The sequence below is a fragment of the Neopsephotus bourkii genome, unplaced genomic scaffold (assembly GCF_033783945.1).
Source record: "Neopsephotus bourkii isolate Nb327-2 ecotype Australia unplaced genomic scaffold, CSIRO-AGI_Nbou_v1 NB_13, whole genome shotgun sequence".
NCBI classification, from domain to species: domain Eukaryota; kingdom Metazoa; phylum Chordata; class Aves; order Psittaciformes; family Psittacidae; genus Neopsephotus; species Neopsephotus bourkii.
In genome coordinates, this window is record NW_026900530.1 from 708,133 (window position 1) to 735,452 (window position 27,320).

Consider the following 27,320-nt stretch of genomic DNA (forward strand, 5'->3'; position numbering starts at 1 on the left):
GCCCTCCCAACACCACTCTCACTCATTCATTTGATTAGCAGGCATCACATCACATCACATGTTTCATGCAACTCCTGTGAAGTACTAGCAGTAATGGGACTCCCAGGCAGCACAGCTGCTTAAACTTATTTTGCACTTTCCCTTGCATTTCATAATAATACCATATAGTCAAGATTTCATAAAGTCAGTAATCTGCAAGTTATCCAGGCAGCTCCTGAGCCTGCCTTCTGATCTAAGAGACTGAAATCTAACAAACCAGGCAAATTTGGTCTTTGTTTTTCAATGCATAACATCATGGGCAAAATTTTCCAAAAAACTAGATGCCTGTGCTAACACAGCATGTTAAGAGAAGGGGGGGGGGAATCTCACATTTCAAAAATCAGGATAACAAAAAGTGTTTGTTTTGTTGTGGGCTTTTTTCCCCATTAAAAAAATGTGTATGAGAGGATCTCGTTCACAGAAACAACATCAAAGCTCTTATACATGGCAGTACACATACAAATTTCATGAATCAGTGACATTTTTAAAATAGTTTCTGTATTTTACAGCTTAAAAATCTCTATTACAAATATTTGAAAGATATTTCAAGGATTTATAGAGTTATGTTAGATAATACAGCAGTATAAAAACAAAAAAAAACCCAAACCAACACCTTTTTATTAGGTTTACTACTTCCCTGGATTCAAATTCATCCTGATGCAGAATTACAAGGAAGGAAGGAAGTCAGGAGACTTGATTTTCATAACTACAAATCAATATAAAGGTAAAACCAGCGAGCTGTGCATAAATGTAGGATTCTCTTACACTGATTTCCACAGCAGAAAGGTATCCTACTGAATCCTTACTGAGATTTAAGTGCCAACACTTAAATCTCAAAGTACACTGTTTTTTTACACTGATGTGACTTTCGTATTGCATCAAGCCAGAAGCATAAAAATATTAAATGTAAAAAATTGCACTATTAACATGAAAACTTCTCTGCTTGATAAATTTTAGAAGTTCCAAACAGTTTTATTTTTGGAAAATGTTACTCAGTAAGGGAAACCTTAAAGTTCGTCGTTGTTGCAAGTTGGACTTTTCCCTATTGTCTCCTGATATGCAATGAATCTTCTCAAGTTCATCTTCACGTTGTCAAGAACACACAGCTGATCTGTACTATATTTTCCTTTGCCTTCTTTTCGCATCTGCAAAACCAAGAAATACACACTTTATTAATGGAGAAGTTTCTCCTACTCTATTACCTAAAGTTTACAGTAATTCTGTATGGTTCTACATACATGCTACAGATGCCCCTTGAGAACTCCAATATGTTCACGTGTGCAAATGCACAGGTAGCACTTCTTTCTGCAGGTCAACTGACATTATACATCTCTGCTTAAAACTACACCATTGTTGGTATGCTATTTCATAATCTGAAATGTACACTTAGTTTCTGTAGCTTTTTATGTGAAAGGCCTTGCACATAACTAACCAAACAACTGTAGCACTGTCAGTTATGTATGTTGTGTGTACAGTGCTTAGCTTTAAGATTACTAAAGTAATTCCTTAGGCTTCATTTGACTAAAGAAACAACGTATCAAAGATCAATGCCTATTTAAGACAAGGATGTACTTACAATTACAGTTTAGAATTTTGGCCTTGTGATTCATGAAAAACACAGAATACTTGATCTATTTTAATTAACCACCATCAGAACAAAAATGCCCACCGGCAGCTACAGCAAGTTATAACCAAAACATGTAACTTCAGAAGGGACTTCTCCCCCACCAATTTAGCTGTTCTCCTCCAGAGACATCTGCAGCATTTTTTTTTTACAAGGGTTTCAGAACAATACAGTGATTTGGACATCAGTAATACTGATGGTGTAATGCAGATGTTACAATGCAGATGTTGTGCTGTTACCTTGATGGTTCCACAAACTTCAAGATAAGTGTATTTGCTTTCTTCTAAAGAGAAATATCAGGAATTCAATTACGTGGGGTTGTTGTTCGAGTTTGGGTTTTTTTATATTCATCTTGTAAATCCATACATTCCTGCTTAAATCTTCAACCTACACTGTGTCGAGACCCTGAGCTGCCTGCATTTGATGCTTACCCTCATTTTGAATACTGGCTGAAATTCTTTCAGGGCTGGAAGCAACCTGATCTCTACTGCCGCCTTTTCTGCTTCTTTACCATCTGCAAATACGTCAAAAAGTGCATCCAAGGCTTCCCCTGCTACCACAAGAGAAGATTCCTTCATAGCAACCTCAAGAAGAAATTTTCCAATCACCTGAAATAAGAAAAAAAATAGATTTGTTTTTCCAGCAGTGCTTAAGAAAATTGAAAGAAGTATTAAAACTGGTTTAGGCTTGCAATGCCAATTTTGCTTTTTTACCTTTAGCGTTTCAGCTGTATCTTGTCCTTTTGCCAGGATGCTGCCAGAAATTCCAAGGATGCTCACTATATTCATTTTAACACTGGCATTGCTGCTGTCCATGCCAGCTTCACATAAAGACAATAGCTGCTCAGGACTCATACACTGCTTAACAAGGGGAGCGTAGGGGGAAAAAAAAAAATAAAATAAGACAGACACATTTACGTTTTCATGGAAATTTTCAAATATGACATTTAGATCATTTGCAGAGTCCTGTATTACCAAAATGTTAATTCTGAAAATGTAATTAGCAAGAACACAGTTAAACTCTCCCTTTCAAGTTCTTAAGGTGTTCCAGAACATAACCAAGGCTGTCATGAAGCTGAAGGAAAACGTTCTGAGCCTACAGGAATTTTAACAGATTTACCTAGCTCAATACCTATTTCTCCGACTCATTACAACTTACAGAATCTCGTTTTTCAGTTTACAGCCAGAAAGGACCCCCACAACATCTAGTATTACGCCTTGTATAATAAACTATTAGGCTTCATTCCTATATTTAGTTCATTAATTCATGCCCAACCAAGATTTTAGAAAGACAACCAGATTCAACTGGATGACTCAGGAAATAAAGAATCCACTTTTCTAGGTGCTAATTTACAAAATGCTTGTCATTATGTCCATCTTCTAAAGAGAACACCTATGGATCATTGCTATTTTGGTTTTGAAATACTTTTCATCTGTTTACATGTTAAGGAAGAGATACATTAAAAAAAATACTCCTGTAAGGTCTATAAAAAAAAAATATGAGAGTGAATGCTGTTAAAACTGTTCTTTCAGTGTTCACAGTTGCTGTAATTTAGAACTTCAAATGTTCTTGTTTCAAAAACTTTCCAGCACAGTCTCACATGATTTTGTGCCTACCAGAGCATTTGAGTTTGAAAGCCTTTACCTGGGAGATGTTCTTTGATGCCATTGTTTGTAAGAGAGCCCTCAAAGCACTAGTTATGGCTTCTAGGAATTCTGTGTCTGTAGGGAGTTCTGTCAAAGAATTGAACCCAGAGCCAAAAGTTAAACAGTAAGATGAAGAACATGAGAAGCAAAGAAATACAAATTCCTTAATTGTCCCTGCAGGTAGTACCGCAAACAGGAAGAGCTAGATTTTCAGAGACTCGTCTTTGTAGGTTGTAACCATTGTGATTTGTTTGAATTCAGTATTAATTGCATCTGACAGTTATATCACAGTTGGTCCTCACTTTCAGGTATATCCTTGGTTAAGACACTTGTGTGACACACATATTGCACAAACCACTGCCATCAGAACAGAGGTTTGCAAACTGGTTATCACATGTAAGCCATCATACCGGAACTAAGAAAGCTACAGAAACTGACTCTGTATTTTAATGCCTTTCTTCTGTTTCCTAAGCAGGCTTTTTAGGCACCCAGAATGCTGGACTCCTGACAATTCATATAAAGAGCATGTTTTCTGGTGGTTTAATAACCTTTCAGAAATATATGACTCATACACTGCATATTTCTTTTTTAACTACAAATTCATCAATACAAGCCATCATCTTCAATACATGTTCTGCATTTCTTGAAGCTTTTTCTTTATCCCCAGTGTGTTCTTATTTTCTGGACCACTCCAGACGCAGAACCTCTTGATGATTTCACGCATATCTCCTCCCTTCCCATATATGCAACTTGGTATTTATGCCTCTTTTTCACCCTGTAAACCACAGCATTTCTTCTAACCACATCTTGATATGTTATCAACTCTATCTGGCAGTTCCCGTTACATAGCATTTAACTATTAAAAAAGTATTATGCTAACAAAAAGGCACCTGGGCCATTAAACTAATTTATTGGCACCCTTTGTCTTAAGGTAGCCACTTCTCCAGTTTCACCTAAGAACTGACTATTGCGAAGCATAACTGACCCCTCTTTTAGCATGAGACAAACATAACAGGTGAACTTCTTTGCACATGTCTTAATATTTATTTCCATTTCCTGTATTTTAGTTTTTCAAGCACTATGCACTCAGTAATAAATGTTCTCATAGACTGGTCACATGCTTTTAATGGCATTGGAAAAAAAAAAAGTAAAGCATGTTTTGCAGGCAGATGGATTTTCAGGCGTTAATGCAGTATCATAGTATATGCTACAACAAACCAAAACTATATACACCTCGTTTGTGGCTACAAATGAAGATACCTGAAGGAAGGAGAGAAAACTGAGCTTCTCAGGCTTGTAAGATCCATGCATATGTTAGACTACAACAGAACTGTTTCCTAACAGTTTTCCTAAACGTTTTCTGACAATTTTTAGGATTGAGCCATCATCACTGACCTTAGAACAAAAACAGGTTGTCAGAGTAGCCTGCATGGAGCAGCCTGCCAGGGAACTGGGTCATCAGCTTTAAACCAGGGTTTGGGGTTTTTTGCCTTTTTAATTTTATTTTATTTTTTGAATCTCAGTTCAACTTCTCTAGTGCCAGTAACAATGATCATAGCATAAATGGTCCTACAGTATTACTGGAAGGATGCTGATCTCGTGTAGATTACAGGAGGCAGCAGGAAATGCCAACTATCTAGACTATCTTGATAGTGGATTATATACACTAAACTATCCAATAATACAAATACCAGAGGATGTACGGGGAAACCATCACAGTGTCCCTATGAAATAACATGCCTTGGAAGAACTACAGTGGATGTATTCTAGTATTTACCAGGATGTATCTGATGTTCAAAAATAGTATTTTTAGGAAAACTAAATTTATTGCCTTCTCCATTGAACTCAAGCCACCACTGTAACAGGAAGTTGAGCAGCTTCAGTATTTAGTCATAAAAACTTTGCACATTTTCTTACTACAAACACATTTCCAGTAAAGCTCTGCAATCATATGCATAAAGCACATTCTGGAGACAAGGCAGCTGCTTTATTTCCTACTGTCATAAGCATGTACATTCTAGAGATTTTTGCAACACCCTCCATTGCCCTAATTTCTTAAGATTAAAAAAAAAAAAAAAAAAAAAAAAGAAAGGTGAAAGACTGCTGGTTTCCCTTCCCCCCCTGCCATGCCTATTAAGGCTAGTTAGCACACTTAAGAAGAAAACATCCCATCTTCTTCATGGCTTGTCTGATTGACGAAAACCTGCTATTACCACAAATATGAGCAAGCAAAGAGTTCAGGTCTCACATGAAGGCAGAATTCATCCACTAACAGCAACTTGCTGCATGCAAACAGATGTAGAGCAAATTCTTGTACTAGAAGCCTACTTGCCCAGGATGCAATTTGGATAAACAGATCTTATCAGGATACACTGTTTTGTCAGCAGTCTTCTGACATTCAGTATGCTTACTCTGAAATGCTGAAGGGATAAACTTACTAATAAAATGGCATTAAAACAGCACAACATACATGGCTGCCTTATATCTGTAAGTTTAAAGGGGGTCAGCAAGCCCTCTTTACTGAACATCTTACCCATTTTAGCAAAGACTAGCTGCAAGAGATGCTGTGCAATGGACTGAAGTGAAGCTCCTCCAAGACAATCCATGTCTGACACTAACAAAATGTTCTGAAGACATGTTAAAGCTCTACACTGCACTGCATTGAGTCTGAAACAAACAAACAAAATACACACTTAGCAGATCCCTTTGAACAGATGTCAAAATACAAAGAAATATCCTCATTTAAATAAGCCTGTGATATGGTGTACAGTTTACAGAAAGATTTGTATCTCTCCATACAAAATCATGTATCAGATCTGCCATTGTTTACACCTTACAAGTAACTCAAAGATAGACAATCCTTCTGAGAGTACTAAAACAACTGAATATACATGAAAAATAGTAAGAGAAACAATAAAATTCCTACTTTTTAATTAATGGTTTCCAGGATGGATTGTGCCTGCAGATGTCTAGAGCAACACTGTTCGGAAAAGCAGTTTTTTCAAGAATCTGGGAAGGGAAAAAAGAAAGGCTTAGCAACAAGGCTTTAGCTTAATGTAAATCAGATACTTCAAACTACATACTCCGAAGCTCCCCAGGTAGCAAGTGTCTCACCTTGCCAGAGTCTTTCTCAGTCACTCAAATGGTACAGTTATACACTGGGCTTGGCACAGACTGTTTTAAGTATCCAACTGTAAAAGGTGATTTTCTAGGTCTCTGCTAATCTTTTTTATTTCAATCTTTCTTTGTGCAGATTCCGCTACAGAATTTTCAGATAACCACACGTCTAAAACACCAACCATGAAAATCAGACTGCTTGCAAAAAGCCTTGAATGTTTTTATCTCACACCCTGATGACCAAGTAGAATTCTAGCATAATAACTGATGCAATTGATGATCTTCATCTTTACAACTCCAAAGATTGAGCAATACTCTGAAACAAGAACATTTGAATTCTTGTCAGTGTCAAAAATTGTATTTCAAACGCTATGTATGAAACTGGGGGAAGAACTTGCACTTACTCGGTGCTGACTGTTGCCACTCACGTAACGTCAAGCTCTTTAAGCTAACATGGAAATTTGGCAGTCATGCTTCTGCTGAAAGTTTCCTTCCTTTTAGCAAGTACTCTTTTTGACGCCCAAATCAATTTTCCATTCTAGAAAAGCCAAACTGAAAACACCCCCCCCACCCCAAAAAAAAAAGAACCCCAAACAATCAGAAATACTCCCAAACACAAACCACTAGATTCCTAAAACACATGAACCCTCTATTCCCATTTACATAAAAAAATTATTTATGTCAAGACAGCTCATGTATCGAAGCTCCACCTCTAGGCCAAAAAAGTGAAGCTAAACTGATTTTTAAAAATACTCCTTTTCTACAGATGGATTTTGATCATTTGTTTGCCTAACCTGGGATGCAAATCAGGCAGAAGTGAAAGGCTGTACCATGTGTTGCAAACAAAAGACAATACCTTCTTTGGAATGAGATTGTTCATAAATGCTGAGTTAACCTCATCAGAGAGGCACAGAGGTGACATTAGCAGCCCACTCCCATCATTGTACAAGTTTTCCATAAAGTCACTTTCATCACTGCTGGAGAGTTCTTCCCATTCATCATCAGAAGGATCTGAGAAAAGATGACAGATTTGTAATAGCACTCCCACAATAGGTATCCTACTTCTCACTTATACCTCCTGGTTGGGTTCTTTACCTGTTGGTCAGGAGTCTTTAAGCTCTTGGGCTTTTCTGAGGTCCATGAAAACCAACTGCCACTAATCCACAGTTCTAAATATTATACTACTTTCATTAAAAATTGTTTTATTTTTTAAAAATACTTATTTTATATTTACTCAGGCAGCAAGCATGCTTACATGAGAGGTTCTCCATACAGAGGTACTTCATTATCTTGTATTAACTATGCTGCAGTTAAAGAAAAGGTATAGAAGAAACATTCCATAAAACATTTACTAAGACTTTAACTCGAATTTACCATTTAACTTTTGGAGGTAAATTCAAGCATGCAAATACACCAGTTTAGTTTAACTTGTTTACTAACTAAAATAAGTTTTAGGCAACTGTTTTCCCTGGCAGTAAGTGAAGCCACAGAGAGATGTCCTTTGACAGAGCTGTAACTGAGTGAGATGAAGATGTTACTGTCTCCACAGTAAGGCCAGCTGAAAAAGGAAATGATGACAGCAAAGCAAGCCAAAGCAAGCCAGATCATCACTGTTACCCCTTTCAGACAACCTATTTTAAGTAAAATAAACCTGAGCCAGGTTTATACTTACGTAGTTTATTCTACTAACAGATCTGCAAGGGTAGACATGGTGAGAAGAGTTAAGGCCAACCACCAATGGGCACAGCTACTGTAAAAGTGAGTAATCTGTCCATGGTTAAAAGCAGACCTGGCTTGGAAAGCACAAGCTAAGCCCATCATTTATATTTAAATTGATAAATCTACATGCATAGGGTTTACACTGATTTATCTAAAGTTGTTTTAAACTTGGTTACATTTTAACTGGTGTTCAGACAAGCCCTTCACTTAACGAAAGAAAGATCTAACTGAAGGCATTTCACCTGCACCACAAAGTACTTGTAAAAGTATTTGAAGGTGATGACTGTTGTTTATCCAACACAAAGTAACTCATCAGGCTGTAACAACCTGATCACACAGACATCTTCTTTCACTTCTGGAAATAGCCAATTAATTCTATAGTTATAATATGCTGTAAAAGAGCTGATAGCTTTTGCATGAGAAAACAGTTGTCTTTTATGCTTTACCAACACACAGCAGCAACAAGCATGAAAGCAAAGCGGACATCCCTCTTTCAGTCAGTCTTTTGCCTCTTACAAAAAAAGTTCCATCTGCATCTTTTCAAAATAAAGCAAAACTTTTCTTTGAAAACTAAATGAGAACTATATGAACTGACCATGGAATTCAGCAACAACAAAGACAACCGTCATCATATGTTCACAGTGGGTAACCAGGACAGAGCAGGAACTGGGCTCTAGAACATTAGCCCACAACTAAGACCAGATTTTTTGTAACTTTCTTGGAAATACAGAAGCATTTCCAATGACAGTCCCATCTTAACTAGTGCAGGTAGGGCAACCTACAACTACAGACTGGAGAGCAACACTGGAGTCTTCTGGCTTCCCTCTTTTGCCCCTGTTCAGGGAAGAGCACTCTGCTTCTTCCAAATGCTGGCCAGTGTTCAGTAGAACACATCTCTTGCCAGCCTGGTTATTCCCCTCAATTCTGTGGCAAGCTGAGTACTTCTATAAACTCAGCATAATGGCTACAGCTATTTTAGTCATCAAATAACTCAAAAATTAAATGAGCAGCTGCCTCTGGATTCCTCTTAATTTCTACAGACTATGTTTCTGTCTGCCTATGAATGGGTAAAGCACTGTGGTGAAATACAGCACAATCAACCTTACATTACACTGAGTGAATGGCAAAATATGCAGTTTACCCACAAGAGATTTTCCAATTAAAGGGGAGAGCTTATGAATTACAGCTCATTAGATGAGAAATGCAGTTATGAAAGAAGTTTCGTATACTAGGTGCAGAAATTCCTTATGCTGTAAGAGGAAAAAAAAAAAATCACCATTGGGAATACCTGCCGATTACTGTGGATTTTATTAGAACCTGAAAGATTTACTCAAAATTCTCTCCTATGCAATTACTTTTGCATCAGACTTACAAACTGTAGCAGCAATTAATGTTTTCAGGTTTTGGAGGGGGTTTTGAGGTGTCAGTTCTGTTTGGTGGTTCTTTTAATTTTTTTTTATATAAAATTTGGAAATCACTTATTTGTTTTCATGAGGATTAGGAGAAAAGCTATAAAACAGAGTATCAGAGTTCATAGAAGATACAGAACATCTAATTGCTACTGCCCCAAGAATAACAGCTTGCCTTTCTCCTCAGAAAAAAGCTCTTAAAGGTGGTATTCTGAACAGTCTAAATCTACATTGTTGCCAGAGCTGCATGCAATGTCTCTCTTCCTTAAAAAGATACTTATAGTATCTTTTTGATACTACAAGAAGTTTGATACTTATAATACCAAAACAACAAGATTGACCTGCTTAAAAACATACTGATGCCCTCATCCTGCAATAACATTCACACCCATATTGTATCAGATGAAATCTCAGACCACACTTTAAATGAGCAAAGAATATGCTGTAATACTTTTCTGGAAGTACCTTTTCATCACAAGTTCTTTCTTATTTGTTCTTAAATGACGCACATTTAGTTTTATTTTAAATATAGTTTTCATTTTAAATAGGCAAGCAACAGAAAATACTTACACGAGAAAAACCCATACAATCAGATCTGCCCCCAGTGAGGGTGTCAGGGACACTAAGTCTGTGTGCATTTGCCCTTAAAAGCTAAGACCATCAAAGAGCAAACTAAACATGAAGTATTCTAGAAACAAAATAAACTACAACACTTGCAATGAAAGAGATTCCTACAAACCTTCACTGCAGCACATATTAACAATGATTTCCAGAGCAGTCTGCTGAGCCATCAGTAAAGCTGTCACTTCTTTCAGTTCCTGTTGATCAGGCTAAAAGGTAAAAACATGAACCAAATTTAATTTTGTAAAACATTTCAGTGCAATTTAAAGCACCCAAACTGACAGATAAAAATTCAATCCTGCTGTTTCCTCTTCTCATTCTACATGAAAATGTGAAAAAACAAAACCACCAGCAAAACCAAGAGGCATTATCTATCATCTTTCTGTTGAACGCTTCAGAATGGATTTTGCCATCAAGAAATGCCACTTGCACTAAAGCTGTAACAGAAAAGATTACCTAATATTAGCTAAATCCTGATCAGAAACAAGTAATTCTGTTATTCTTTTCAGGTACATCATAGTGAATGCATTTGTTAACCTCCGGGCCATCTCCACTCATGACTGAATGGTTACAACAAATAAACATCTCACTTGCCACATGCAGAAACCAGAACTTCCTGCAGTGGCTACAGGTAAAAGCAGATAAATATATACCTTCCACTACAGGAAACAAATGGAAACATGCTTTCCTCATGTACTGTGCAACTTGATCACACTGGAACAAGTTGTGCTGGAATTCTCCACCCTTGTCTTTGAAGTTTTAGCTACATTAGGCAACTATTTGGGAGCTAGGATTAGTTAACACTCTATATAGTTTACTCTAGCTAAGACTGCCTCAAGATGAGTCAGATGCCCAACCAAACACACTAAGCTATCCAAGAGCCAGGCACACACTTACTGGAATGAAATCAGAAATGTCATTTTCTCCCTTTTTGACTTTTCCTTTTGGTATTTCTTCCAAGTCATAATCTTCACTCAAAACACAGTTTTCTGTAACATCACTCATGTTTTCCTCTGTTTCTCTCTCCACAGCAAGTTTTAACCTGTTTTTTTCAGCTTCTTTCATACGAATAATTGTTTCGCCAGCATCTATTGCTAATGATTCTGAAAAAATCTTCAGGACTGCATTAATTATGCTTCCCAGGCTGCCTGGTGGAATTGTACCCTTGATATTCCAGACAATGCCTAAACATGAGATAGTTGAAATATAAAAATTAGTAAAATACTCAATTCCCAGCTCTGCAATATCCATGTATTTTCTAAGGACACAGCCTCCACTACTCACAATACCCAGTGCTTACACTTCAGTAGGAATTTTCAAGTCCTTTCTTTAAAGACTTGTATTTTCTCTGTTTAACATTTCATATACTTACCTTTAAAAACAATGTTAGGCCCAAATCTTAAGTAGATTTCAGCATGTAAGTATACAGAGTATTTACGAGGAGCCCCCCTTAGTGTCACGTTTTAGATGTGATAATAAATCCACACGAAATAACCATTTTCTAAGGATTCTCAGAATTTATTACACTCCTGTATCAAAAATCACCATGGTTGATCATTTGAGGTAGAAAGAAGAATGAAAGATAGAGAACTTTAGGTAAAAATCCACATCTATTAAGATCTAAACAATTCCTATACTACTTATTTTGACTCATTTAACTTGAAAAACAAAGGAACAGTTAAAATGCATTACCATACTGAGTTCAGAATCTAGCATTTAAGGCCATTTTAAAAACGGTTGTAAATACCTGGTCACTACAAAACACAATCCCAAAAGGCAGAAATAACCTCATGAACCATCTATACAGGCTTTGCCCAACAGCAGACTATAGCTTAGAATACTAAGGCTTTTGTCCTTCCCACCCTCCTTTAGCTGCCATCACAAAGCAGTGAATGCCCTCGAGCATCGTACCTGCTGTGAGCGTTCTCAGAAGGATGTGCTTCATTGTGCTCTCTGGACACAGCATCACTGTTTCCAATACTTGTAGTGAAGAAGCATTAAACGAAGGAAGAAGATCTGGATTATCTTCTGTCACTGCCTGTAAGCAGTTTGCTGCAGCAAACAATAAAGATAATTAACAAACCCAACAGTAGCTTTCACTCTCTTAATGAGAAACCATTATTTTCTTGCAAGCTGGAGTAATGAAACACAGAGACAGGAAAAAAACTTCATACAGCATCATGTTGTAATGGTGTGACACTGTCTTTCACAAAATGTGTTTTAGATTAAAGACATTCTATGGCAAATCTGTACATAAAACAGGTGAGGGCAGTACCACATTAGACATGGGACTAGCTGTGCAAGCACATATAGGTGTAAGACCACTGTAAGTCTATATATATATATATATATAAAAATAACTATAGTAGCAATAATATTAATAAAATGACATTGAAAGTGATAGAGGTTGTTTAGGTATTTTTAGATGGACTATGTCCTTTGCTCTACAAAAACCTATTAAACCATCCACTACCAAACCCAGAAAACAAATTTAAAAACACATCCTCTATCTAGCGCTTTCTTTCCACATTTTTTTTCACTCCCACATAGCCACCAATAAGCCATTCTTCTCTGAACTGAAAACAAGCACAACAGTTGTCAACTTCTGGCTGATGTGATGGTCAGAAAGTCTTATATTCAGTGTAAATTTAAGTAACTACAGTTTAAGTAATGCTAAAGCAGTTACATTATAAAATGGATGTGACATCAGTGCTACATTTACATAGTAGAAAGAAAAAAAAACAATGTATCTTTAAATGCTTACCTTTTTACCACTTACCTGCTGAAACAGCCAGATCCACATTTGTAGAAAAATTTTTCATGTAAGGTAACACAGCCTCCAGACATCCTTCCTTGTTGAATATGTGTACTGCGGTACTACTGCATTCACTAATGCATAAGAAAGATTAATAAAACACTTTTCCCACGAAAAAAAATCCTGTAACAATGTTTTAAGTAACATGTACTTGCTATTCTCACATTCTAAAAACCCACCTAAGAATTATGCATGAGTCCAAAAGCTATTCTTCATTACTGTGGTTATGATCAACTCCATAGAAAATGGAGAAAGCAAAGCGGCAATAAGGTGGGCACCTTTGAGGAAAGTTGGCTTCTGCCATCTGCTTCCTCACACACAGTATTCAGGAGCTTATTTGGCAGCCCACGTAGTCTCCTGCAGACAGAGCCAGCCAGAGAGTGAAAGGCAGTTTATAGCTGCGGGCTACAGGCCAGCCCAGGGCTTTCTGCATCCATGGAAGGCTTCATCCACAAAAGCACTGACAACAGAGCAGGCTGTTGCCTCCAGTATCAATATTCACTTACTCCAGGAAATGATTGCTCTTAACATTTCAAAATTGATGCTAAATCAATGCTAAATGTGGCATTTACTTTAATTATCTAACACTGGGATTTGTGTTGCTTCAAGTTCTCACAACTATTCCCATTTTTAAACTAATTATCAATAAAAGACAAATTCAAACTAAAAAGCACATGGGACCTAACTAGCTACAAGGGTCTTTAAAAATTTACTTTTGAATACATTGTCTCTGCATCAATGCCAGCCCAAATTTGATCAGTACCAAACTCAACAATGAAGTCAGCAGTTCATGGTCATTGCAAAAAAGTTCAAAATACAGAAGTGATTTACAGCACACTTAATGATTATAGTTCCTGTTCCAAAGCACTTATGTCTGCAAAAGCGATTAAAAAAACCCCACAAAACATTGTTGAGTCAGTTACAAAGGGTCATGTATTCTGTGCAAGGTGCTGAGCGAGCAGTTTCTATACTGTTCTAGATTCCAATCTCCCAAAAAAAAACAATGTACAAATAAGGCCTCAAGCCAGCAGCCATACCATAAAGACAGACACAGCGGCAGCTGCATTGCAATATAATACAGTAGAATTCTGTAAAGACCAAAGAGTATAATGACATGAAGCTGTTACAAAACAAGGAGAAACAATACAAATTTCAAGGAGAACTTTCAGAACTGGTATGTAGCACTTCAACGCTTATAACCATTTCTTTATTGACAGTGTAGCCATTTCTCTTCCTTCACTTAGTGTTTTCAATGTAAACTACTAAGTGAACTATTCACATTCTTTCTCACTTAATTATGTAGATCTGTAGCAGTGTCTCAGGCACTAAGGGATAGTTTGTCCAAACCTTTAATATTAACTTTAGGCATGACCTGCAGAGGGAAGAAGTAGTACAAAACCTCCTCATATTCCCAGAGCACTAGAGCCCAATAATCAGAATTTCCCCTATCTCCCATATCACAATAAGGATCTACAGGAAATGTATGGAAGACTCCACAACCCAAAAACTGTACAGTAGATTGACAGAACACAATCAGAAAACAGTGTCAGAACTTGGTATGAACAACCAATGGGGAAGGGAAAGAATGTCACTCCTAAAACTAATGACCAACTTTGTGCACTTTTAGAATCCTTCATCAACAGAAGTAACTTACGGTAGAAGATAAAGCTGTATTTCAGATCAGATGAGCGTTTGTCATTCATTAAGGAGGACATGTGTAGGAGCAACACAGTCAGAAACCAGAATCAGCAACTGAATATTTCTTCACATGCAAGGACAGTCATTTAATTTCTGCCTCCATTACCATGCTGGTTTTTTAGGAACAATTTAATTCAGCTCTTTCAAAAGGCCAGTGTTTACATAGTACTTACCATACATTCCACAGCAAATTAATAGCCTCGTTGGCTATGTCTTCAATATAGTTTTTGTTCATCTCTATGCATTTCTCTGGAGACAGCTGGTTAGCATCCAGTCCAGTGCTGCACTACAACCAAACAAGAGAACCAAGGTTGGGCAACAAATGAACTAAGAAGCAAAACCTTTAAATATTAGCAGCAGAGTGAAAGGAGAGATCTCTCTTGAGTGTTTATTGACAGAAAACCACACCAGTTTCCTATTCTCTAAGAAAACTGAGCCACAATGGAACTGAATCATTTGTAAATTTTCTTCTGCTGTAGAAAGACTCTGTCAGTACTTGCTTTGCATTCAATAATCTTCAGAATGTTTTTTTTTATAGACTTAGCAATTTTAGAATCTGAAGTGCTGTTTCTTGGTAATACAGACTGTAAGCAATTTTCAGCAGTTCTTTCTAATCACAAAAGTTAATTCAGCTAACATCCTGCTGTGCTTTACAATAATGCTATTACTCAAAATTTAAAATGGGGAAGAAACATACAGAAAATAATGATACTGCTCAAGGCTGCTCATACACAGGCAACAGGTGACAGAATTCGATGCAATTTCCAACCTGCACTGCAACACTCAATAAAATAAAGAATATGTATTCAGTACAGATTATTCTACAACAGCAGTAACTACCCAACTGTAAATCCAAGATGTCAATAGACAAAACTGCCTGCCAAAATACCCTCACTAGAATAATGTTGCAACATAAATGTTGGGTCTGGATCTTCACTGGCAAAAAAAGATTTATCTTCACTGCCATTTCAGACCCCAAATCACTCCACCACTTATGCAAAAAATCATCCTGGAGAGCAAACCTTAGTGCAGACCCAAGATAGCAGGTCAAGAGGCAAAATCAAGTGGTTTGAAATCTCTGAAATACTTTTTGTCCATTAAACCTACTGAAACATTCATTTCAAAGATCTCTCAAATATCCTATCATGAGAATAGCTACAAAAATTCAACTGTTTTTGAAAATGAGATAACTCAATGACTAGATCAGTTTTAAACTTGGAATAAAAATAAACACACCTCTTTCAGAAGCGCAACAAGGGGTGTCATTATGTCTTTTGACACCATGTCATCACAGACTTCAAATCCCCCACAAGCACTTAGATTTCTGGAAAAAAAAACAAAACAACAAAACCACAAAACCCCCCAAAAAACATGCTTTGATAAAGTACAATACTTTGCAGGAATATTAAAAAAAGAAAAACCAAAACACCATGCATTCAGTACTCTTCTCTAAAGGTTATGGTACTTTTCATTTTTAAGTCAATCTGCTTAATCAGTAACTTTAATTTTTTACCTTCTTAGCATAAAATAATAACTTTGGTGTTAGGGAAAAAAAAATACTTTCACTTACTTGTTTAGCATAACCACAAAAATTATCTGCACTAACACATGACTTCTGTCAGATACTACTCGAGTGTAAGATACAACATGAATGTTAACAGGTATTAGCATTAAATTTTTGTATAAATAAAGCAACATGCAGGTTTGACTGTAGAACAGCAGCTCAAAATTATGCTGTTCAATATTTACAGCTTTCTCTAAAACATACCTCTGTACATTTCCAATATTTACAGGTTTCTCTAAAACACACCTCTGTGCATTTCCTAAGTAACCCACCACTCATACAGGGTTACCAAGACACAAAATGCCATACTAACAGCATTCAAGTTCTCTGTATTTCTTCATACCACTATCGATTTTTTTCTTAACATAAGGATGAAAAGCAAAACATTCCACTAGGAGTAGATAAAATTGCAATAACTAATCTAAACTCTGCTACTGCCATTAAAATTTCATGACAGCCTACTGGAGTAAGAAAAGCTGCTCCCTCAGGGATTTCAACTGACACAGGTATATTTACTCAAAATGGAGTTAAAGGAAGAGAGGCTGACATTCAAATTCACAGCTTTTAACAGGAAAACCCTTCTCTTTTCCATGCCAGGAGTACCTCATTCTAACCGAATACTAGCAACTGCTTACCGGAGGGCACCTGCAGCTGTCTCCCGAACAGCTAAACTGTAATCCATCAACAAGGGTCCTAAACAACGGATCACATCTCTCTGCAGGAAGGCTGGGATTGCCTGCTGCTCTTGCAACAGCTTGGAAATACTGGCACAGGCATACTCCCTGACTTCAGCACTTGGATGCTGCACCTGGGGAGACACAAACAGGGCAGATTAGGGGCAAGGGAAAAGGTAGCTGGAAATTTTTATTGAGTGAACAAGAGAACTGCAGTTCAGACACAGATTTCACACTAGCTGTCCCTGGTGAGACCTCATAGCTACTTTCAATTACCATGTTTAAAAAATCTTTTAAAGGGCAAAAGTGGAGAGAAAAATACCATCAAAGAAATAAAACAGACAAAATATACCACCTTACACAAAAACTGAAGAATCAAAAAATACAAATAAAGCATGACAGCCTTTAGACTAAAAACATCTGCCCCAAGTCAAGGAGCAAGAATTCTCTACATTCACAAGACAACACTGCCTTATGCTGTAAGAGGTTTAGGTAGATGCAAGAATCACAAACCATAAAAATAAAAGGATGTCAGAAGTGCCTGTCCTGGGAGGTCATGGAGCTTGTCAAAAACCCAACAGAAAAGACAAACATCTGCTGAAGAGCAGACTGGCAAAGAGTGGTACCTCACAACCTGCCTCACTGACACAGAAGTCTCTGCACTCATCCTCACCTGTGCATTTGTGTAATTTTTTTACTCTCCCTCTTTCTTCTTTTCTTTATAAGATTAAATAGGCTACTCCAGAGGAATAATTAAGCAGTGATTTGTTCAATAATTTCATTTAGGTGAAGTGAACACAGGGTATTTAGCTCCTTAAAGGAAAACAGATTTTTACTGTAGATTCTAATGTCACATGTACAGAAGGAGGTTTACACTAGCTTTTCTCTGTAGCACTTAAACCAAAACCAGGAATGCGGCCAACACGTGGCCAAACCCAATCTCTTCAGCATTTTCTGTGAGTTATTTCTCACCTGTGGATCCTGGACTTGCCGCCTTGGCTACCATAGGAGCACTTCTCCAGTCGGGCAGACAGAACCCAAGCACTGCAAGAACTCCTTCAAAGCCTCTCCTGGCACGAGGAGCTCAGAGTAGCCTCTCTAGACCAGTCAGGAAAGCGAGAACGAGCGCCCGGTCGGAGTGCCGAGCCCGGAGGCAGCAGCTGCCGGCCAGCGAGGGCAGGGCCGCCGCCGCCGCCCCTCGCCGAGCCGCTGCGGGCACAGCCGTAACGCCGGAGAAACGATGCGGCAGCGGGGGACGAGCCGCACAGCTCCCTCCCGCGCCCGAGGACAGGCCGCACCGCATCCAGGTCCTCGACACGGCTAAGAAAGCCTGAGACCTTGTCCCCAACCCAACCGGCGGCGGAGGAGCACAACCCCCGCCAGATACGCAGCCTCATCGGGTCGGGCCGGGGCTGACCAGTGCCCTGGTCCCAAGCTGGGGTCGCGCCGAATTCACCCTGCCGGCGGACGCCCCCGATTCTCGCCCGCACCTTCTCCAGCAGCTCCGCGGCCGGCTCCTCGTCCGGGTCATCTTCCTCATCGCAGCGCTGCTCCAGGCCGGTAGGAGAGCAGTGGATCTGCCGGAATCGCTTCCCCCGACTCTTCCCCATGACTCTCCCTCCTCCACGCGCCTCAGCGCCGGCGCACCCACGTGCAGACCCTGCGCAGGCGCAGGCCCACCCCGCGCAGGCGCAGGCCCACCCCGCGCAGGCGCAGCCCAGCTGCCCACCCACAGGCAGGAGGTGCCCGGTTACAGAGAGGGCTCGGCCAGAGGCGGGGGAAGCGCCGCTGCCAGAACAGCGCTACAGCAGCCCTATAACCCTGGCACTAAGAGCGTGCGTCTGGCTTTTTGGGTTTTAAGCAGGTGTGAGAAAAATTACGACAGGGATAACTGGCTTGTGGCGGTCAAGCATCATAGCAACGTCGCTTTTTGATCCTTCGATGTCGGCTCTTCCTATCGTTGTGAAGCAGAATTCACCAAGCGTTGTTCACCCACTAATTGAGAACGTGAGCTGGGTTTAGACCGTCGTGAGACAGGTTATTTTTACCCTACTGATGATGTGTTGCTGCAACAGTAATCCTGCTCAGTACGAGAGGAACCGCAGGTTCAGACCCCTGGAGCATGCGCTTGACTGAGGAGCCACTGCCGCGAGGCTACCATCTGCTGGCTTATGACTTCACACCTCTAAGTCAGAATCCCACCCAGACATAGCGATACTCTAGGAGAAGGAAAACTCTTAACTTCAAACCTGGACAGATGGAGCTCATCTACCCTTGTAAGGCCTTCCACCTAAGAGAAGGACACTCTAACTAAACCTTTGCTGTCACTGGCCAAGCTCTCTAGGCTCTGGCATATAAACCTCAGGTGTAAAGGGGGACCAGTTCTGTGCACACTGTGCCTCATCTAAAAAAATCCACTGCACAGGCCCGAAGGGTTTACTCACACTTGCAAAGCCCTGTAGCAACAGACGAGGGACACAATGGCAGGTGGTAAAGTGCAATGGAAGCCGCAGACCCAACCCTGCATGCAGGCAGGTCAGTGGTTGCTTGAGACTGACCCAGGAAACGACAGTCTTGTTTGGAAACTTCCTGAATGACCAAGCAGCATTTTTTCCAACCGGATTTGCCTATCCCACATTGCCCTTTTAGTCCTCATCGCACTTGCAGTAAGCATGGGTAAAGCCCTTCCCAAATCTTCATTCACAAACCCAAGCCATCAAGAGCGCTTATATAGTTTTCAATACTAGTTTCATATTGGACTATCATTGCATAAAAATCCTCTCAGAATGGTCATGTGGACTTCAGATACAGTACAGATACAGTCGGGAACGTACAAGCATATTTAAAGTACTAAAATCTGAAAAGATCAGTGTTGTGAACCAGATCACACTATTAACTACGTATGATCACAACAGAAGTGGCTGGTGCACTATATACACAGACTGACAAGTGTGATCATTGATGCAGCTGCAGTTCTTAAACAGTGAGACCAGTTTTCTCCAGGCCAGACAGTCTTTCCGCAAGCCTTTAACCGGTTCCAAAAAGAATGACCGGGAGACAAGGACAGTTGTAATGAGTAAGTGTGCTAATAAAACATCATGGGAATGGTAACTGTTCTATTAATACTGTTCATGAGAACAAAAAATATCCATACAGCATGTATTAGTTATTTTCCTGAACACTGGCATCCATATGCTATTTACAATAGTTTACAAAGACACGTAACACACATGAGGTTTGATTTTTCAAGTTCAACTCGTAGCCAATTAACATATTTCACCTGTATGTTCTCTTCTAGCTGAAGTAAAAAAAGTGACACTAATACTGAAAAGGAGGTAATCAGAAGTAGCAAAAGCACTGAAAATATGATAACAAAGAATTTGGATAAGTATTCAAGAAATAATATTGCACACTTTCACTGTCAACTGTGTAAGACTTTCACTCCCAGGCAGCGACAACCAGTCCTGTTTGGTTTTTGTTGTCACACTATCTTAAAAATGTCATTTTTGGTTTCCATGGCAGTGGAAAAAACTGAAGGAAGACAGCCCTTATTGAACATGAGGCCTAGGTTTCAAAATTAATTTTCCAGTCTGCAAGACAAAAAAAAAAAAAAATAAGTTTAGACCCTGAAAGTTGAGCCCAAGCTCAATTTCACAGGCTAAGTTTAGAATGACACACACAATACTAATTATTCTACATTCCAGTTTTGCAGATACACAGAATTTATTAAAGTGCATTCACAGAATCACAGAATGGTTTGGGTTGGAAGGGACCTTAAGGCTCCTCCGTTTCAACCTCCCTGCCATGGGAAGGGACACCCTCCACTAAACCAGGCTGCTCCAAGCCCTGTCCAACCTGGCCTTGAACACTGCCAGGGATGGGGCAGTCACAGCTTCTTTGGGCATACCTGTGCCAGGGCCTCACCACCCTTATAGTAAGGAATTTCTTCCTAACATCTAATCCAAATCTCCCCTCTTTCATCTTAAAAGCCATTCCCCCTTGTCCTGTCACTACATGCCTTTGTGGCAAGTGCTGTTCAGAAAAAAATCTGTGCGCCTTCTCCAGTTATTTGCATTTTTTCAAAAACAAGGTTTAAGCAATGACTTAACACTTACATCATCACAGGACATATTATATTCCGCCAAAACAGTTCGACATCGGGCTGCTATACTGTGTGAATTGTGTCAAGGAAAGCAGCTAACACTGGTACACAGAGCAAGTAAGAACTAAAAAAGCAGTATTAGCACAGGCTTCAATAACAGCAGTAACTGCAACACCTTTAATCTGACAAACACAATTGAAGGATACATTGATGGTGCCACCACTCTTTTATGTATTCCAGCAAAGAATAAGCCTATTAGGGTAATACAACTAATTGTGAAAAACGGATGATTCCAAAGTGATGTGAAAAATGACACCTAGGAAAGAAATCAAATTAGTCCTACTGCATACTTCTAAAACATACATAAAGTTGCTGTCTAGTTTACTTAATTAAAACAAAACAAAACCATACTGCTCCTAGCTGTTTCTGAGTACTTGTGACCCATTCTTTAGATAAGCATTCAATATGCACATATTGGTAGGCATTTTTGTCCCAGGACATATTCCAGAACAATTCTGGAGAGCTCAAGAGCTTAACCGAAAATTATCTCCCAGTTTCACAGGAGAACCACCGGTAGCCTTTCAGTTTTCAATACTATATTTGACTGCCACACACTACATTTGGGATTAACCTGATTCTTACCTTTTGTGTCTCTGGGTCTATTAACCAGTTCCACGCACCAGTTGCTGTGCAGACTGACACCACTATCAGAATCACTGAAAAAGAAAAGAAGAGTCATAAACAGTATACCTCTTATGAACAAGTATTTCTTTTTCATCAACAGCTCTTACACATTTCTTTCTTTTCCCTCTTCTGGGGGAGAAGAAGTTTCTAGTTGGAAGGTAGAAATGAAAACAAGCAAAGGAATTTTGATTATGTCAAACCATAAAGATTCTGTACCAGTTTCACAGACAGGACAAGTAGGTACCAAAATATAAATTCTGTGAAGTAAAAACATCCAAATGCTTTGGAGAAACAAAAGTTTCTAAAATAACACCATTAGCAAAAATATGAGTTGGAAGACTGGAGTAAGAGCTGTACCAAATTTTCAGTATGCTCTTTGAGCTTATGCAGTCTGGGCAATGAAAATGAATAACCATTACATTGCAGAGCAGAATTAAAGCATCTATCCCATTAGCTCTTCTACATCAGAACAGCCTGAGGCATTAGCAACAGCAATTTCAATGGCATATGTGAGTTGTGTTATACTCCCCATGACAATCAACACAATTACAAGCAAGAAAGCCAACACAGACAAAAAAAGATAAACACAAAATTCAAACAGGAGTCAGAAAGCATGACGGCATTAGCACATGAAAATTAACAAAAACCTGTACATGTCCAGAATAGCTTAGGAAGAATAATACATTCACTGTAAATGGATAATGCTAGATACGTAGTAGAGTAACACAAGATACTATACTGATTTTGAGACACTACAAAAGGTTGGGGAGCAGGGGTTGGTGGAAAAAGAAAACAGTACAAATACAAAGGTAGAGAAAGCTCCTATTGTATTGTACAGCCATGAAGCCTTGCTGCTTTCACTGGGCATTTGGCAGTTCTGAGTGTTTCCTGTGAAGCCTGAAGTTCTGATGCAAATAAAGTCTTTCTTATCGGGTGAAGGGGGAAGAAAACAAAAAAAGCAACACACGAAAAAAAAAAAAGAAGAGCCAGAGTTACCAGCCTTTGTGGTCATTGGGAAGAACCTGAAAACAAACCCCAGATATTCATGAAATACTACTTTTAGGTTCATAAGACTGCTGTTATTTACTACTGAGTTACATATTCTTTTTGCGTATTACAAAATCAGAAACAGAGTTAAAAAGTAACCTTGACAAGTTATGCTTTAAAAAAAAAAAAAGTTGGAAAAAAATCTGTCAAAAGCATACAGCTGCTTCTCTATATAAATACTTTTTTCCTAGGATAATAGGAGGAAAAGTTAACATAGAGTTAAATCCCCCATTGTAACGAAAGTAAAACATCCCTATTTTACGTGAATTACAAAACTAGGAAAACAAGCAGTAGGTAAAAAAAATTAGCTAGTGAAAACAATACTAGATATGCAGACTTCATTTAAATATGCTTAGAAGCTCCCAGTATTCTTTTTGGTTTTGTTTTTTAATTATATCTGACAGTAAATAGCAATTCTGGAAGCCAAATGCATTCCCAAAGTAGGTCCACACAAGTTGGGCAGACCTACTTAGAAATACCTGCTTGCCTCCCAGCTGCTCTGAAACAATGGGGTTGAGGGGGGTGTTGGGGTTTAGTTTGTTGTGCTTTGAGGTGGATATTTTGTCAGTTTTGCTTTTTAAGTGGTCATTACTCCAGTTCCTTCATTTGAAGTTAACCTCTTGGACTCTCAGGAAAAAAGATACTATTTTATATGTTCTAAAAAAATGTCTGCATTTTTTGAGTATGGAAACTTCAGTAGAATCTCACAACAAAAAAAGCAATCTGTTTCCACCCTGGACTACTGATCCCAAAGCTGCCAGCACATCTGTGGTTATTTTTTGCCTTGCCCCTGCCTTCAAACTCCTGTTAGAACAGAGATGAGGACATATTCTGCCCTTATAGCACACTGTTGTAACTTTTTCACCTTCATTTTAGAAGACAGAAGAACAGAAGGACTATTTCACTCAATCATATTTAGTTCAAGTAACTACACTGACTATCTGTAGTTCTGAATCTTCAAAACAACAGCAACAAAGCCCCTCAAAAAAACAAACCTCCAAAACTACAATAACTTACTGTCCCAACTACTTCAACAATAATTCAGTCTTCAGCCAGTTCAATCTTGACTTCATTTTTCTAACTTGGGCTGAAGTATTAGTTTGTTATCTTGAGATGGTCTTTGTCTACGATTATCTTGTTGCAGAGTGTTTGAATGTATGCCACAGAAATTTTTAAAGAGTTTAAGCACAAATTTTTGTTTGGGCAAACATAAATCAAAGATACACACTGGTAAATCTAAAATGCTTTAAAGAGAGAATCCTATTTATTCCTTGGAACACCAAACTTACTTCTCCAACGTCCTGTAGCTGGTTGCAAACATGCAATATATTCGGTAAGTCTTCTTTCAAAAGCTTTGAGATCTGGGGAGGATATATATCAGCATAATTAGATCTCCACTTATTTAGTAAAATTTTAATGAAAACCATAAAAGGAATTAACTTTTCACCTGTGCACACCCATTTTTTAAACAGGCAGAGAAAACCAATGCAATGGTTATTTACATGCAATTAAAACACAAAGTAGCTTCGTACATTTACATGAAAAGTACTATGGAGTTATACCAAATGCAAGAAACATTCTCACTTACAGAAAACGAAATAGTAGAGAAATCAGAGTATTTTAAATACCTTTAAAAATACTAAGAATTAGATTCAGAATAGCTTAAACAGCCCTTCCACATAGGAAAGAAAAAAAAAAAAAAAAGAGTATCACAGTTTGGAGTATTAAGTCCATCAGGAAACCATTAAGTTCTATTATCTATATAATCATAATTAAAAAAAAAATCACCCTTTGCTAGTTGTTCAGGAGATTATTTGTGGCAGCATGGCTTTGATGACTTTTGTTTTGTAGAAACTTTTAATGCCATGATATATATATATATATATATATACACACACTATGTCAAAACCTTTTGTGGGGTTTTTCCTTTAAATAGATCTTTCTTCATATTGCCATCATTCTCCCATGGTCTTTCCATTCAAATTGCTGTTAAATGCCAGGCAGCATTTCAAGTGTGTACTCCTAATTTGTTAAAAAACAAACAAACACCCCTCCCCCCAAAAAAAACAACCAAAACCAAAAACAACACAACAAATCTTAGCCACCTAGCATTACTCTACAAGGAGGTGTTTCACCTGAAGCCTATGTTGGACTTCCTTTCAACAAGATCAGTAACTGACAGCACTCCAGTCAAAGGTAGAATTTTACCTGCAGTTAGGTTTTTCTTAGCATAAGTTTAACTTTCAGCTAAAGTATTTTAATTAGCATCACTCTGGAAATACTTCATTCACAACTTGCAAATGTTGCCAAATTATTTACCATGATAAAGCAACTGAAGGATAAGATGAGAAGAAATACTACTCTTATGATCGTTACTAACATCGTTTTCGAAAATGTAAATTTACTCCTAACTGGTTTGCAGGTGAATTCACGAAGGAAGATTACAGCATTTTGATTCCAGCCACAGAACAGTTAACTAGTCTTAATTACTGCCAACAGCCCGGTAGTTACGGCCTGTCCTCCCCCTTCCTTCTGGGAAGGCTAAACCACTGCCAGTAATTATAGCTAATTAACTGTTTCCTGACTAGCACAAACCCCTACAACCAGTCACTGAAGTGAGAGGGGAAAATATGAGGCATCAGGTGAAAATCTGCTATTTGAGACACAGCAGCCTGTGGGCATAAAATCAATCTATTGATAACAAAGCTCCCCAGAAAACGCTTGTATAATGTAGACGGCATTAGAAGAAAAAAAAAAAAAAAAAAAAAGGAAAAAAATCAACCCACTCCAAAACACAGGGGAAAAAAACAACAAAATTCACCAAACTTTCAAAACACAGGCACTTAAATTTTCATCTTAATTTTCGTCTATATATGCTCTAAAAATCTTCTCTGAGTTTATCACTTTGACACCTGGCAGCTGTAACTAGCAAAGTACACTTCTTTGATCCCTACAGCTTGTACAGAGTAGCAAAACCATGACAACACCAGACTATCATTTTTTGTTGACATATCTACCTCTAGTATCTGCTAGAAAACTTGCTGAGACCCTGATGCATTTCTAAAATTTCTATCAGACTTAGGTTTGGACACTAAAGGAGTTTTTCAGGTTTCTGACATCCTGTAAACCGTCATTTCAACGAACTTGTAACCCACACCACCAGCGTCCTCAGACAACTGCAGGCTGCTCGAGGTCACGCTCTTCAAATGCAAGAGGAGCCCTGGCAAATACCTGGTGTGCTAAGTGGAGCTCAGGGCTGTAAGAAATGTATTTCACGTAAAGACCGTGAGCGGAGAAACAGTTACCGCAGCACAGGCAAATTTTAACACGCAAAAGTCGAGAAACCTTCTTGACCAACGGCACGGGAGCCCAAACACAGAGCCCCTCAGCACAGGCCTTTCCCGCGGGCGGCCACAGTACAGCAACAACCCCCCACCTCCGAGCCCCGGGATGCGGCCCCAGACCCCGCTCCAGCTCGCCTGTCTGGGCCGAGGAGAAGCGCCGGCCCCGGGAGCGCAGTGCAGAGGCAGCCGAGGCCTCCCGCTGCCGCTTCGCCCCCCGCAGGGCAGCGCCGCGGCGAGGCCCGCTCCGGAGAAATGAGGCACCTTGCTTAGGCTGTGCAAGCGCGGAGCCGGAGGCTCCCAGCAGAGCTGAGCAGTAGCTGCGGGCCCGCTCCGTGCCGCCGCACTCACCCTCAGCCTGGTCCAGAGAGTTCATGGCGGGCGGCAGGAGGCACTCGCAAACCCCACCGCCTGGCACCAGCCCGCTACACAGGGTCAGAAGCCCAGCCCCGTAATAACGGCGCACCCTACTGGGGAGCTTTCTACTCGCCATGCCTTCCCTGAGCAAGCACGGCTCGCATTGGCCATAGAAAGTGCTGGGGCGTGGCTCCAGCTATTTGAGGGCGGGGCGGGGTGGAATTCCGTTGCTGCTGACGTTGAGGGGAGAGCTCGGGGTCTGAGGGTGTGGCAGTCTCGGGATGGAAGGGTCACAGTGTTGCAGAGTTTTGTTTCTTCCGGGGCGCTTTTTTCCGCGTGTGTGCCCGCTGTATCCGGTTGGAGGAGTGCGGGGTGCTCCCTTGTCAGCCCCGCTGTACCTCTTCCTTCTCCCTGGGTTTTGTTTACGAGCGGATTTTCCTGCAGCGGCGGCCATGCGGCGCTGGAGGGATGCCCTTGGGATGGGACCGTAGCAGCGGCGCGTCCTGCGGCCTCTTGGGCAGCTGTCGCCTGGGGGATGTGCAGATACCGACATAGTGCTTAAAGGCTGAGGGTTTGTAAGCGTCCCTTTGGACGTACAGAGATCAGCCGTCATCATCCCGTAGCTCCTGTTCCTGTCTCCTGCAGTTCCAGCCAGGATACAAAGGTGCCGAGCTGCTCTGCTACTTGCAGAAAAGCGTTGAGTTAGAGTGACTTGATTAGAGAGCTCTCCAGGCACCAAGAGTCCCTGCACTGCCATTTGTTTCCAGCTAAGCCATAATCAAGGCGAGACTGGTGTTTTGTGGTGCAGTAGGAGTTCTGCGCTGCCATCCTCCACAAGCAGCCCCGGGCACCGCGGTGGTCTG

The 27,320-nt window shown here is 39.6% G+C and overlaps 2 protein-coding genes across 4 annotated transcripts; both read right to left on the bottom strand.

Moving 5' to 3' along the window:
• Positions 1 to 990: 990 nt before the first annotated feature.
• On the bottom strand, positions 991 to 18,570 carry HEATR3 (HEAT repeat containing 3). Of its 3 annotated transcripts, none has more exons than XR_009727989.1 (15): positions 18,417 to 18,570; positions 16,888 to 17,060; positions 15,925 to 16,012; positions 14,862 to 14,974; positions 12,955 to 13,064; positions 12,087 to 12,227; positions 11,073 to 11,359; positions 10,294 to 10,384; positions 7,283 to 7,437; positions 6,236 to 6,318; positions 5,843 to 5,976; positions 3,308 to 3,396; positions 2,377 to 2,523; positions 2,095 to 2,177; positions 991 to 1,184 (listed from the first exon to the last, which is right to left on the bottom strand). XR_009727989.1 is itself a non-coding variant. In XM_061370129.1 (15 exons), exons 1-15 carry the CDS (start codon positions 18,534 to 18,536, stop codon positions 1,047 to 1,049), a joined length of 2,043 nt encoding a protein of 680 aa, XP_061226113.1. In that variant the 5' UTR covers positions 18,537 to 18,568; the 3' UTR covers positions 991 to 1,046. The 3 variants fall into 3 exon arrangements, 2 of the variants coding, with proteins under 2 accessions (XP_061226113.1, XP_061226033.1); XM_061370129.1 differs by having other exon boundaries at positions 2,095 to 2,271; positions 2,377 to 2,520; positions 18,417 to 18,568; XM_061370049.1 differs by having other exon boundaries at positions 2,095 to 2,271; positions 18,417 to 18,568.
• A 1,423-nt stretch (positions 18,571 to 19,993) lies between these two features.
• CNEP1R1 (CTD nuclear envelope phosphatase 1 regulatory subunit 1) lies at positions 19,994 to 26,500 on the bottom strand. Its single transcript, XM_061370284.1, has 6 exons — positions 26,452 to 26,500; positions 24,049 to 24,120; positions 21,671 to 21,744; positions 21,235 to 21,344; positions 21,042 to 21,096; positions 19,994 to 20,516 (listed from the first exon to the last, which is right to left on the bottom strand). The coding sequence occupies exons 1-6, from the start codon at positions 26,474 to 26,476 to the stop codon at positions 20,475 to 20,477; spliced, it is 378 nt and encodes a 125-aa protein (XP_061226268.1). The 5' UTR covers positions 26,477 to 26,500; the 3' UTR covers positions 19,994 to 20,474.
• Positions 26,501 to 27,320: the final 820 nt, after the last annotated feature.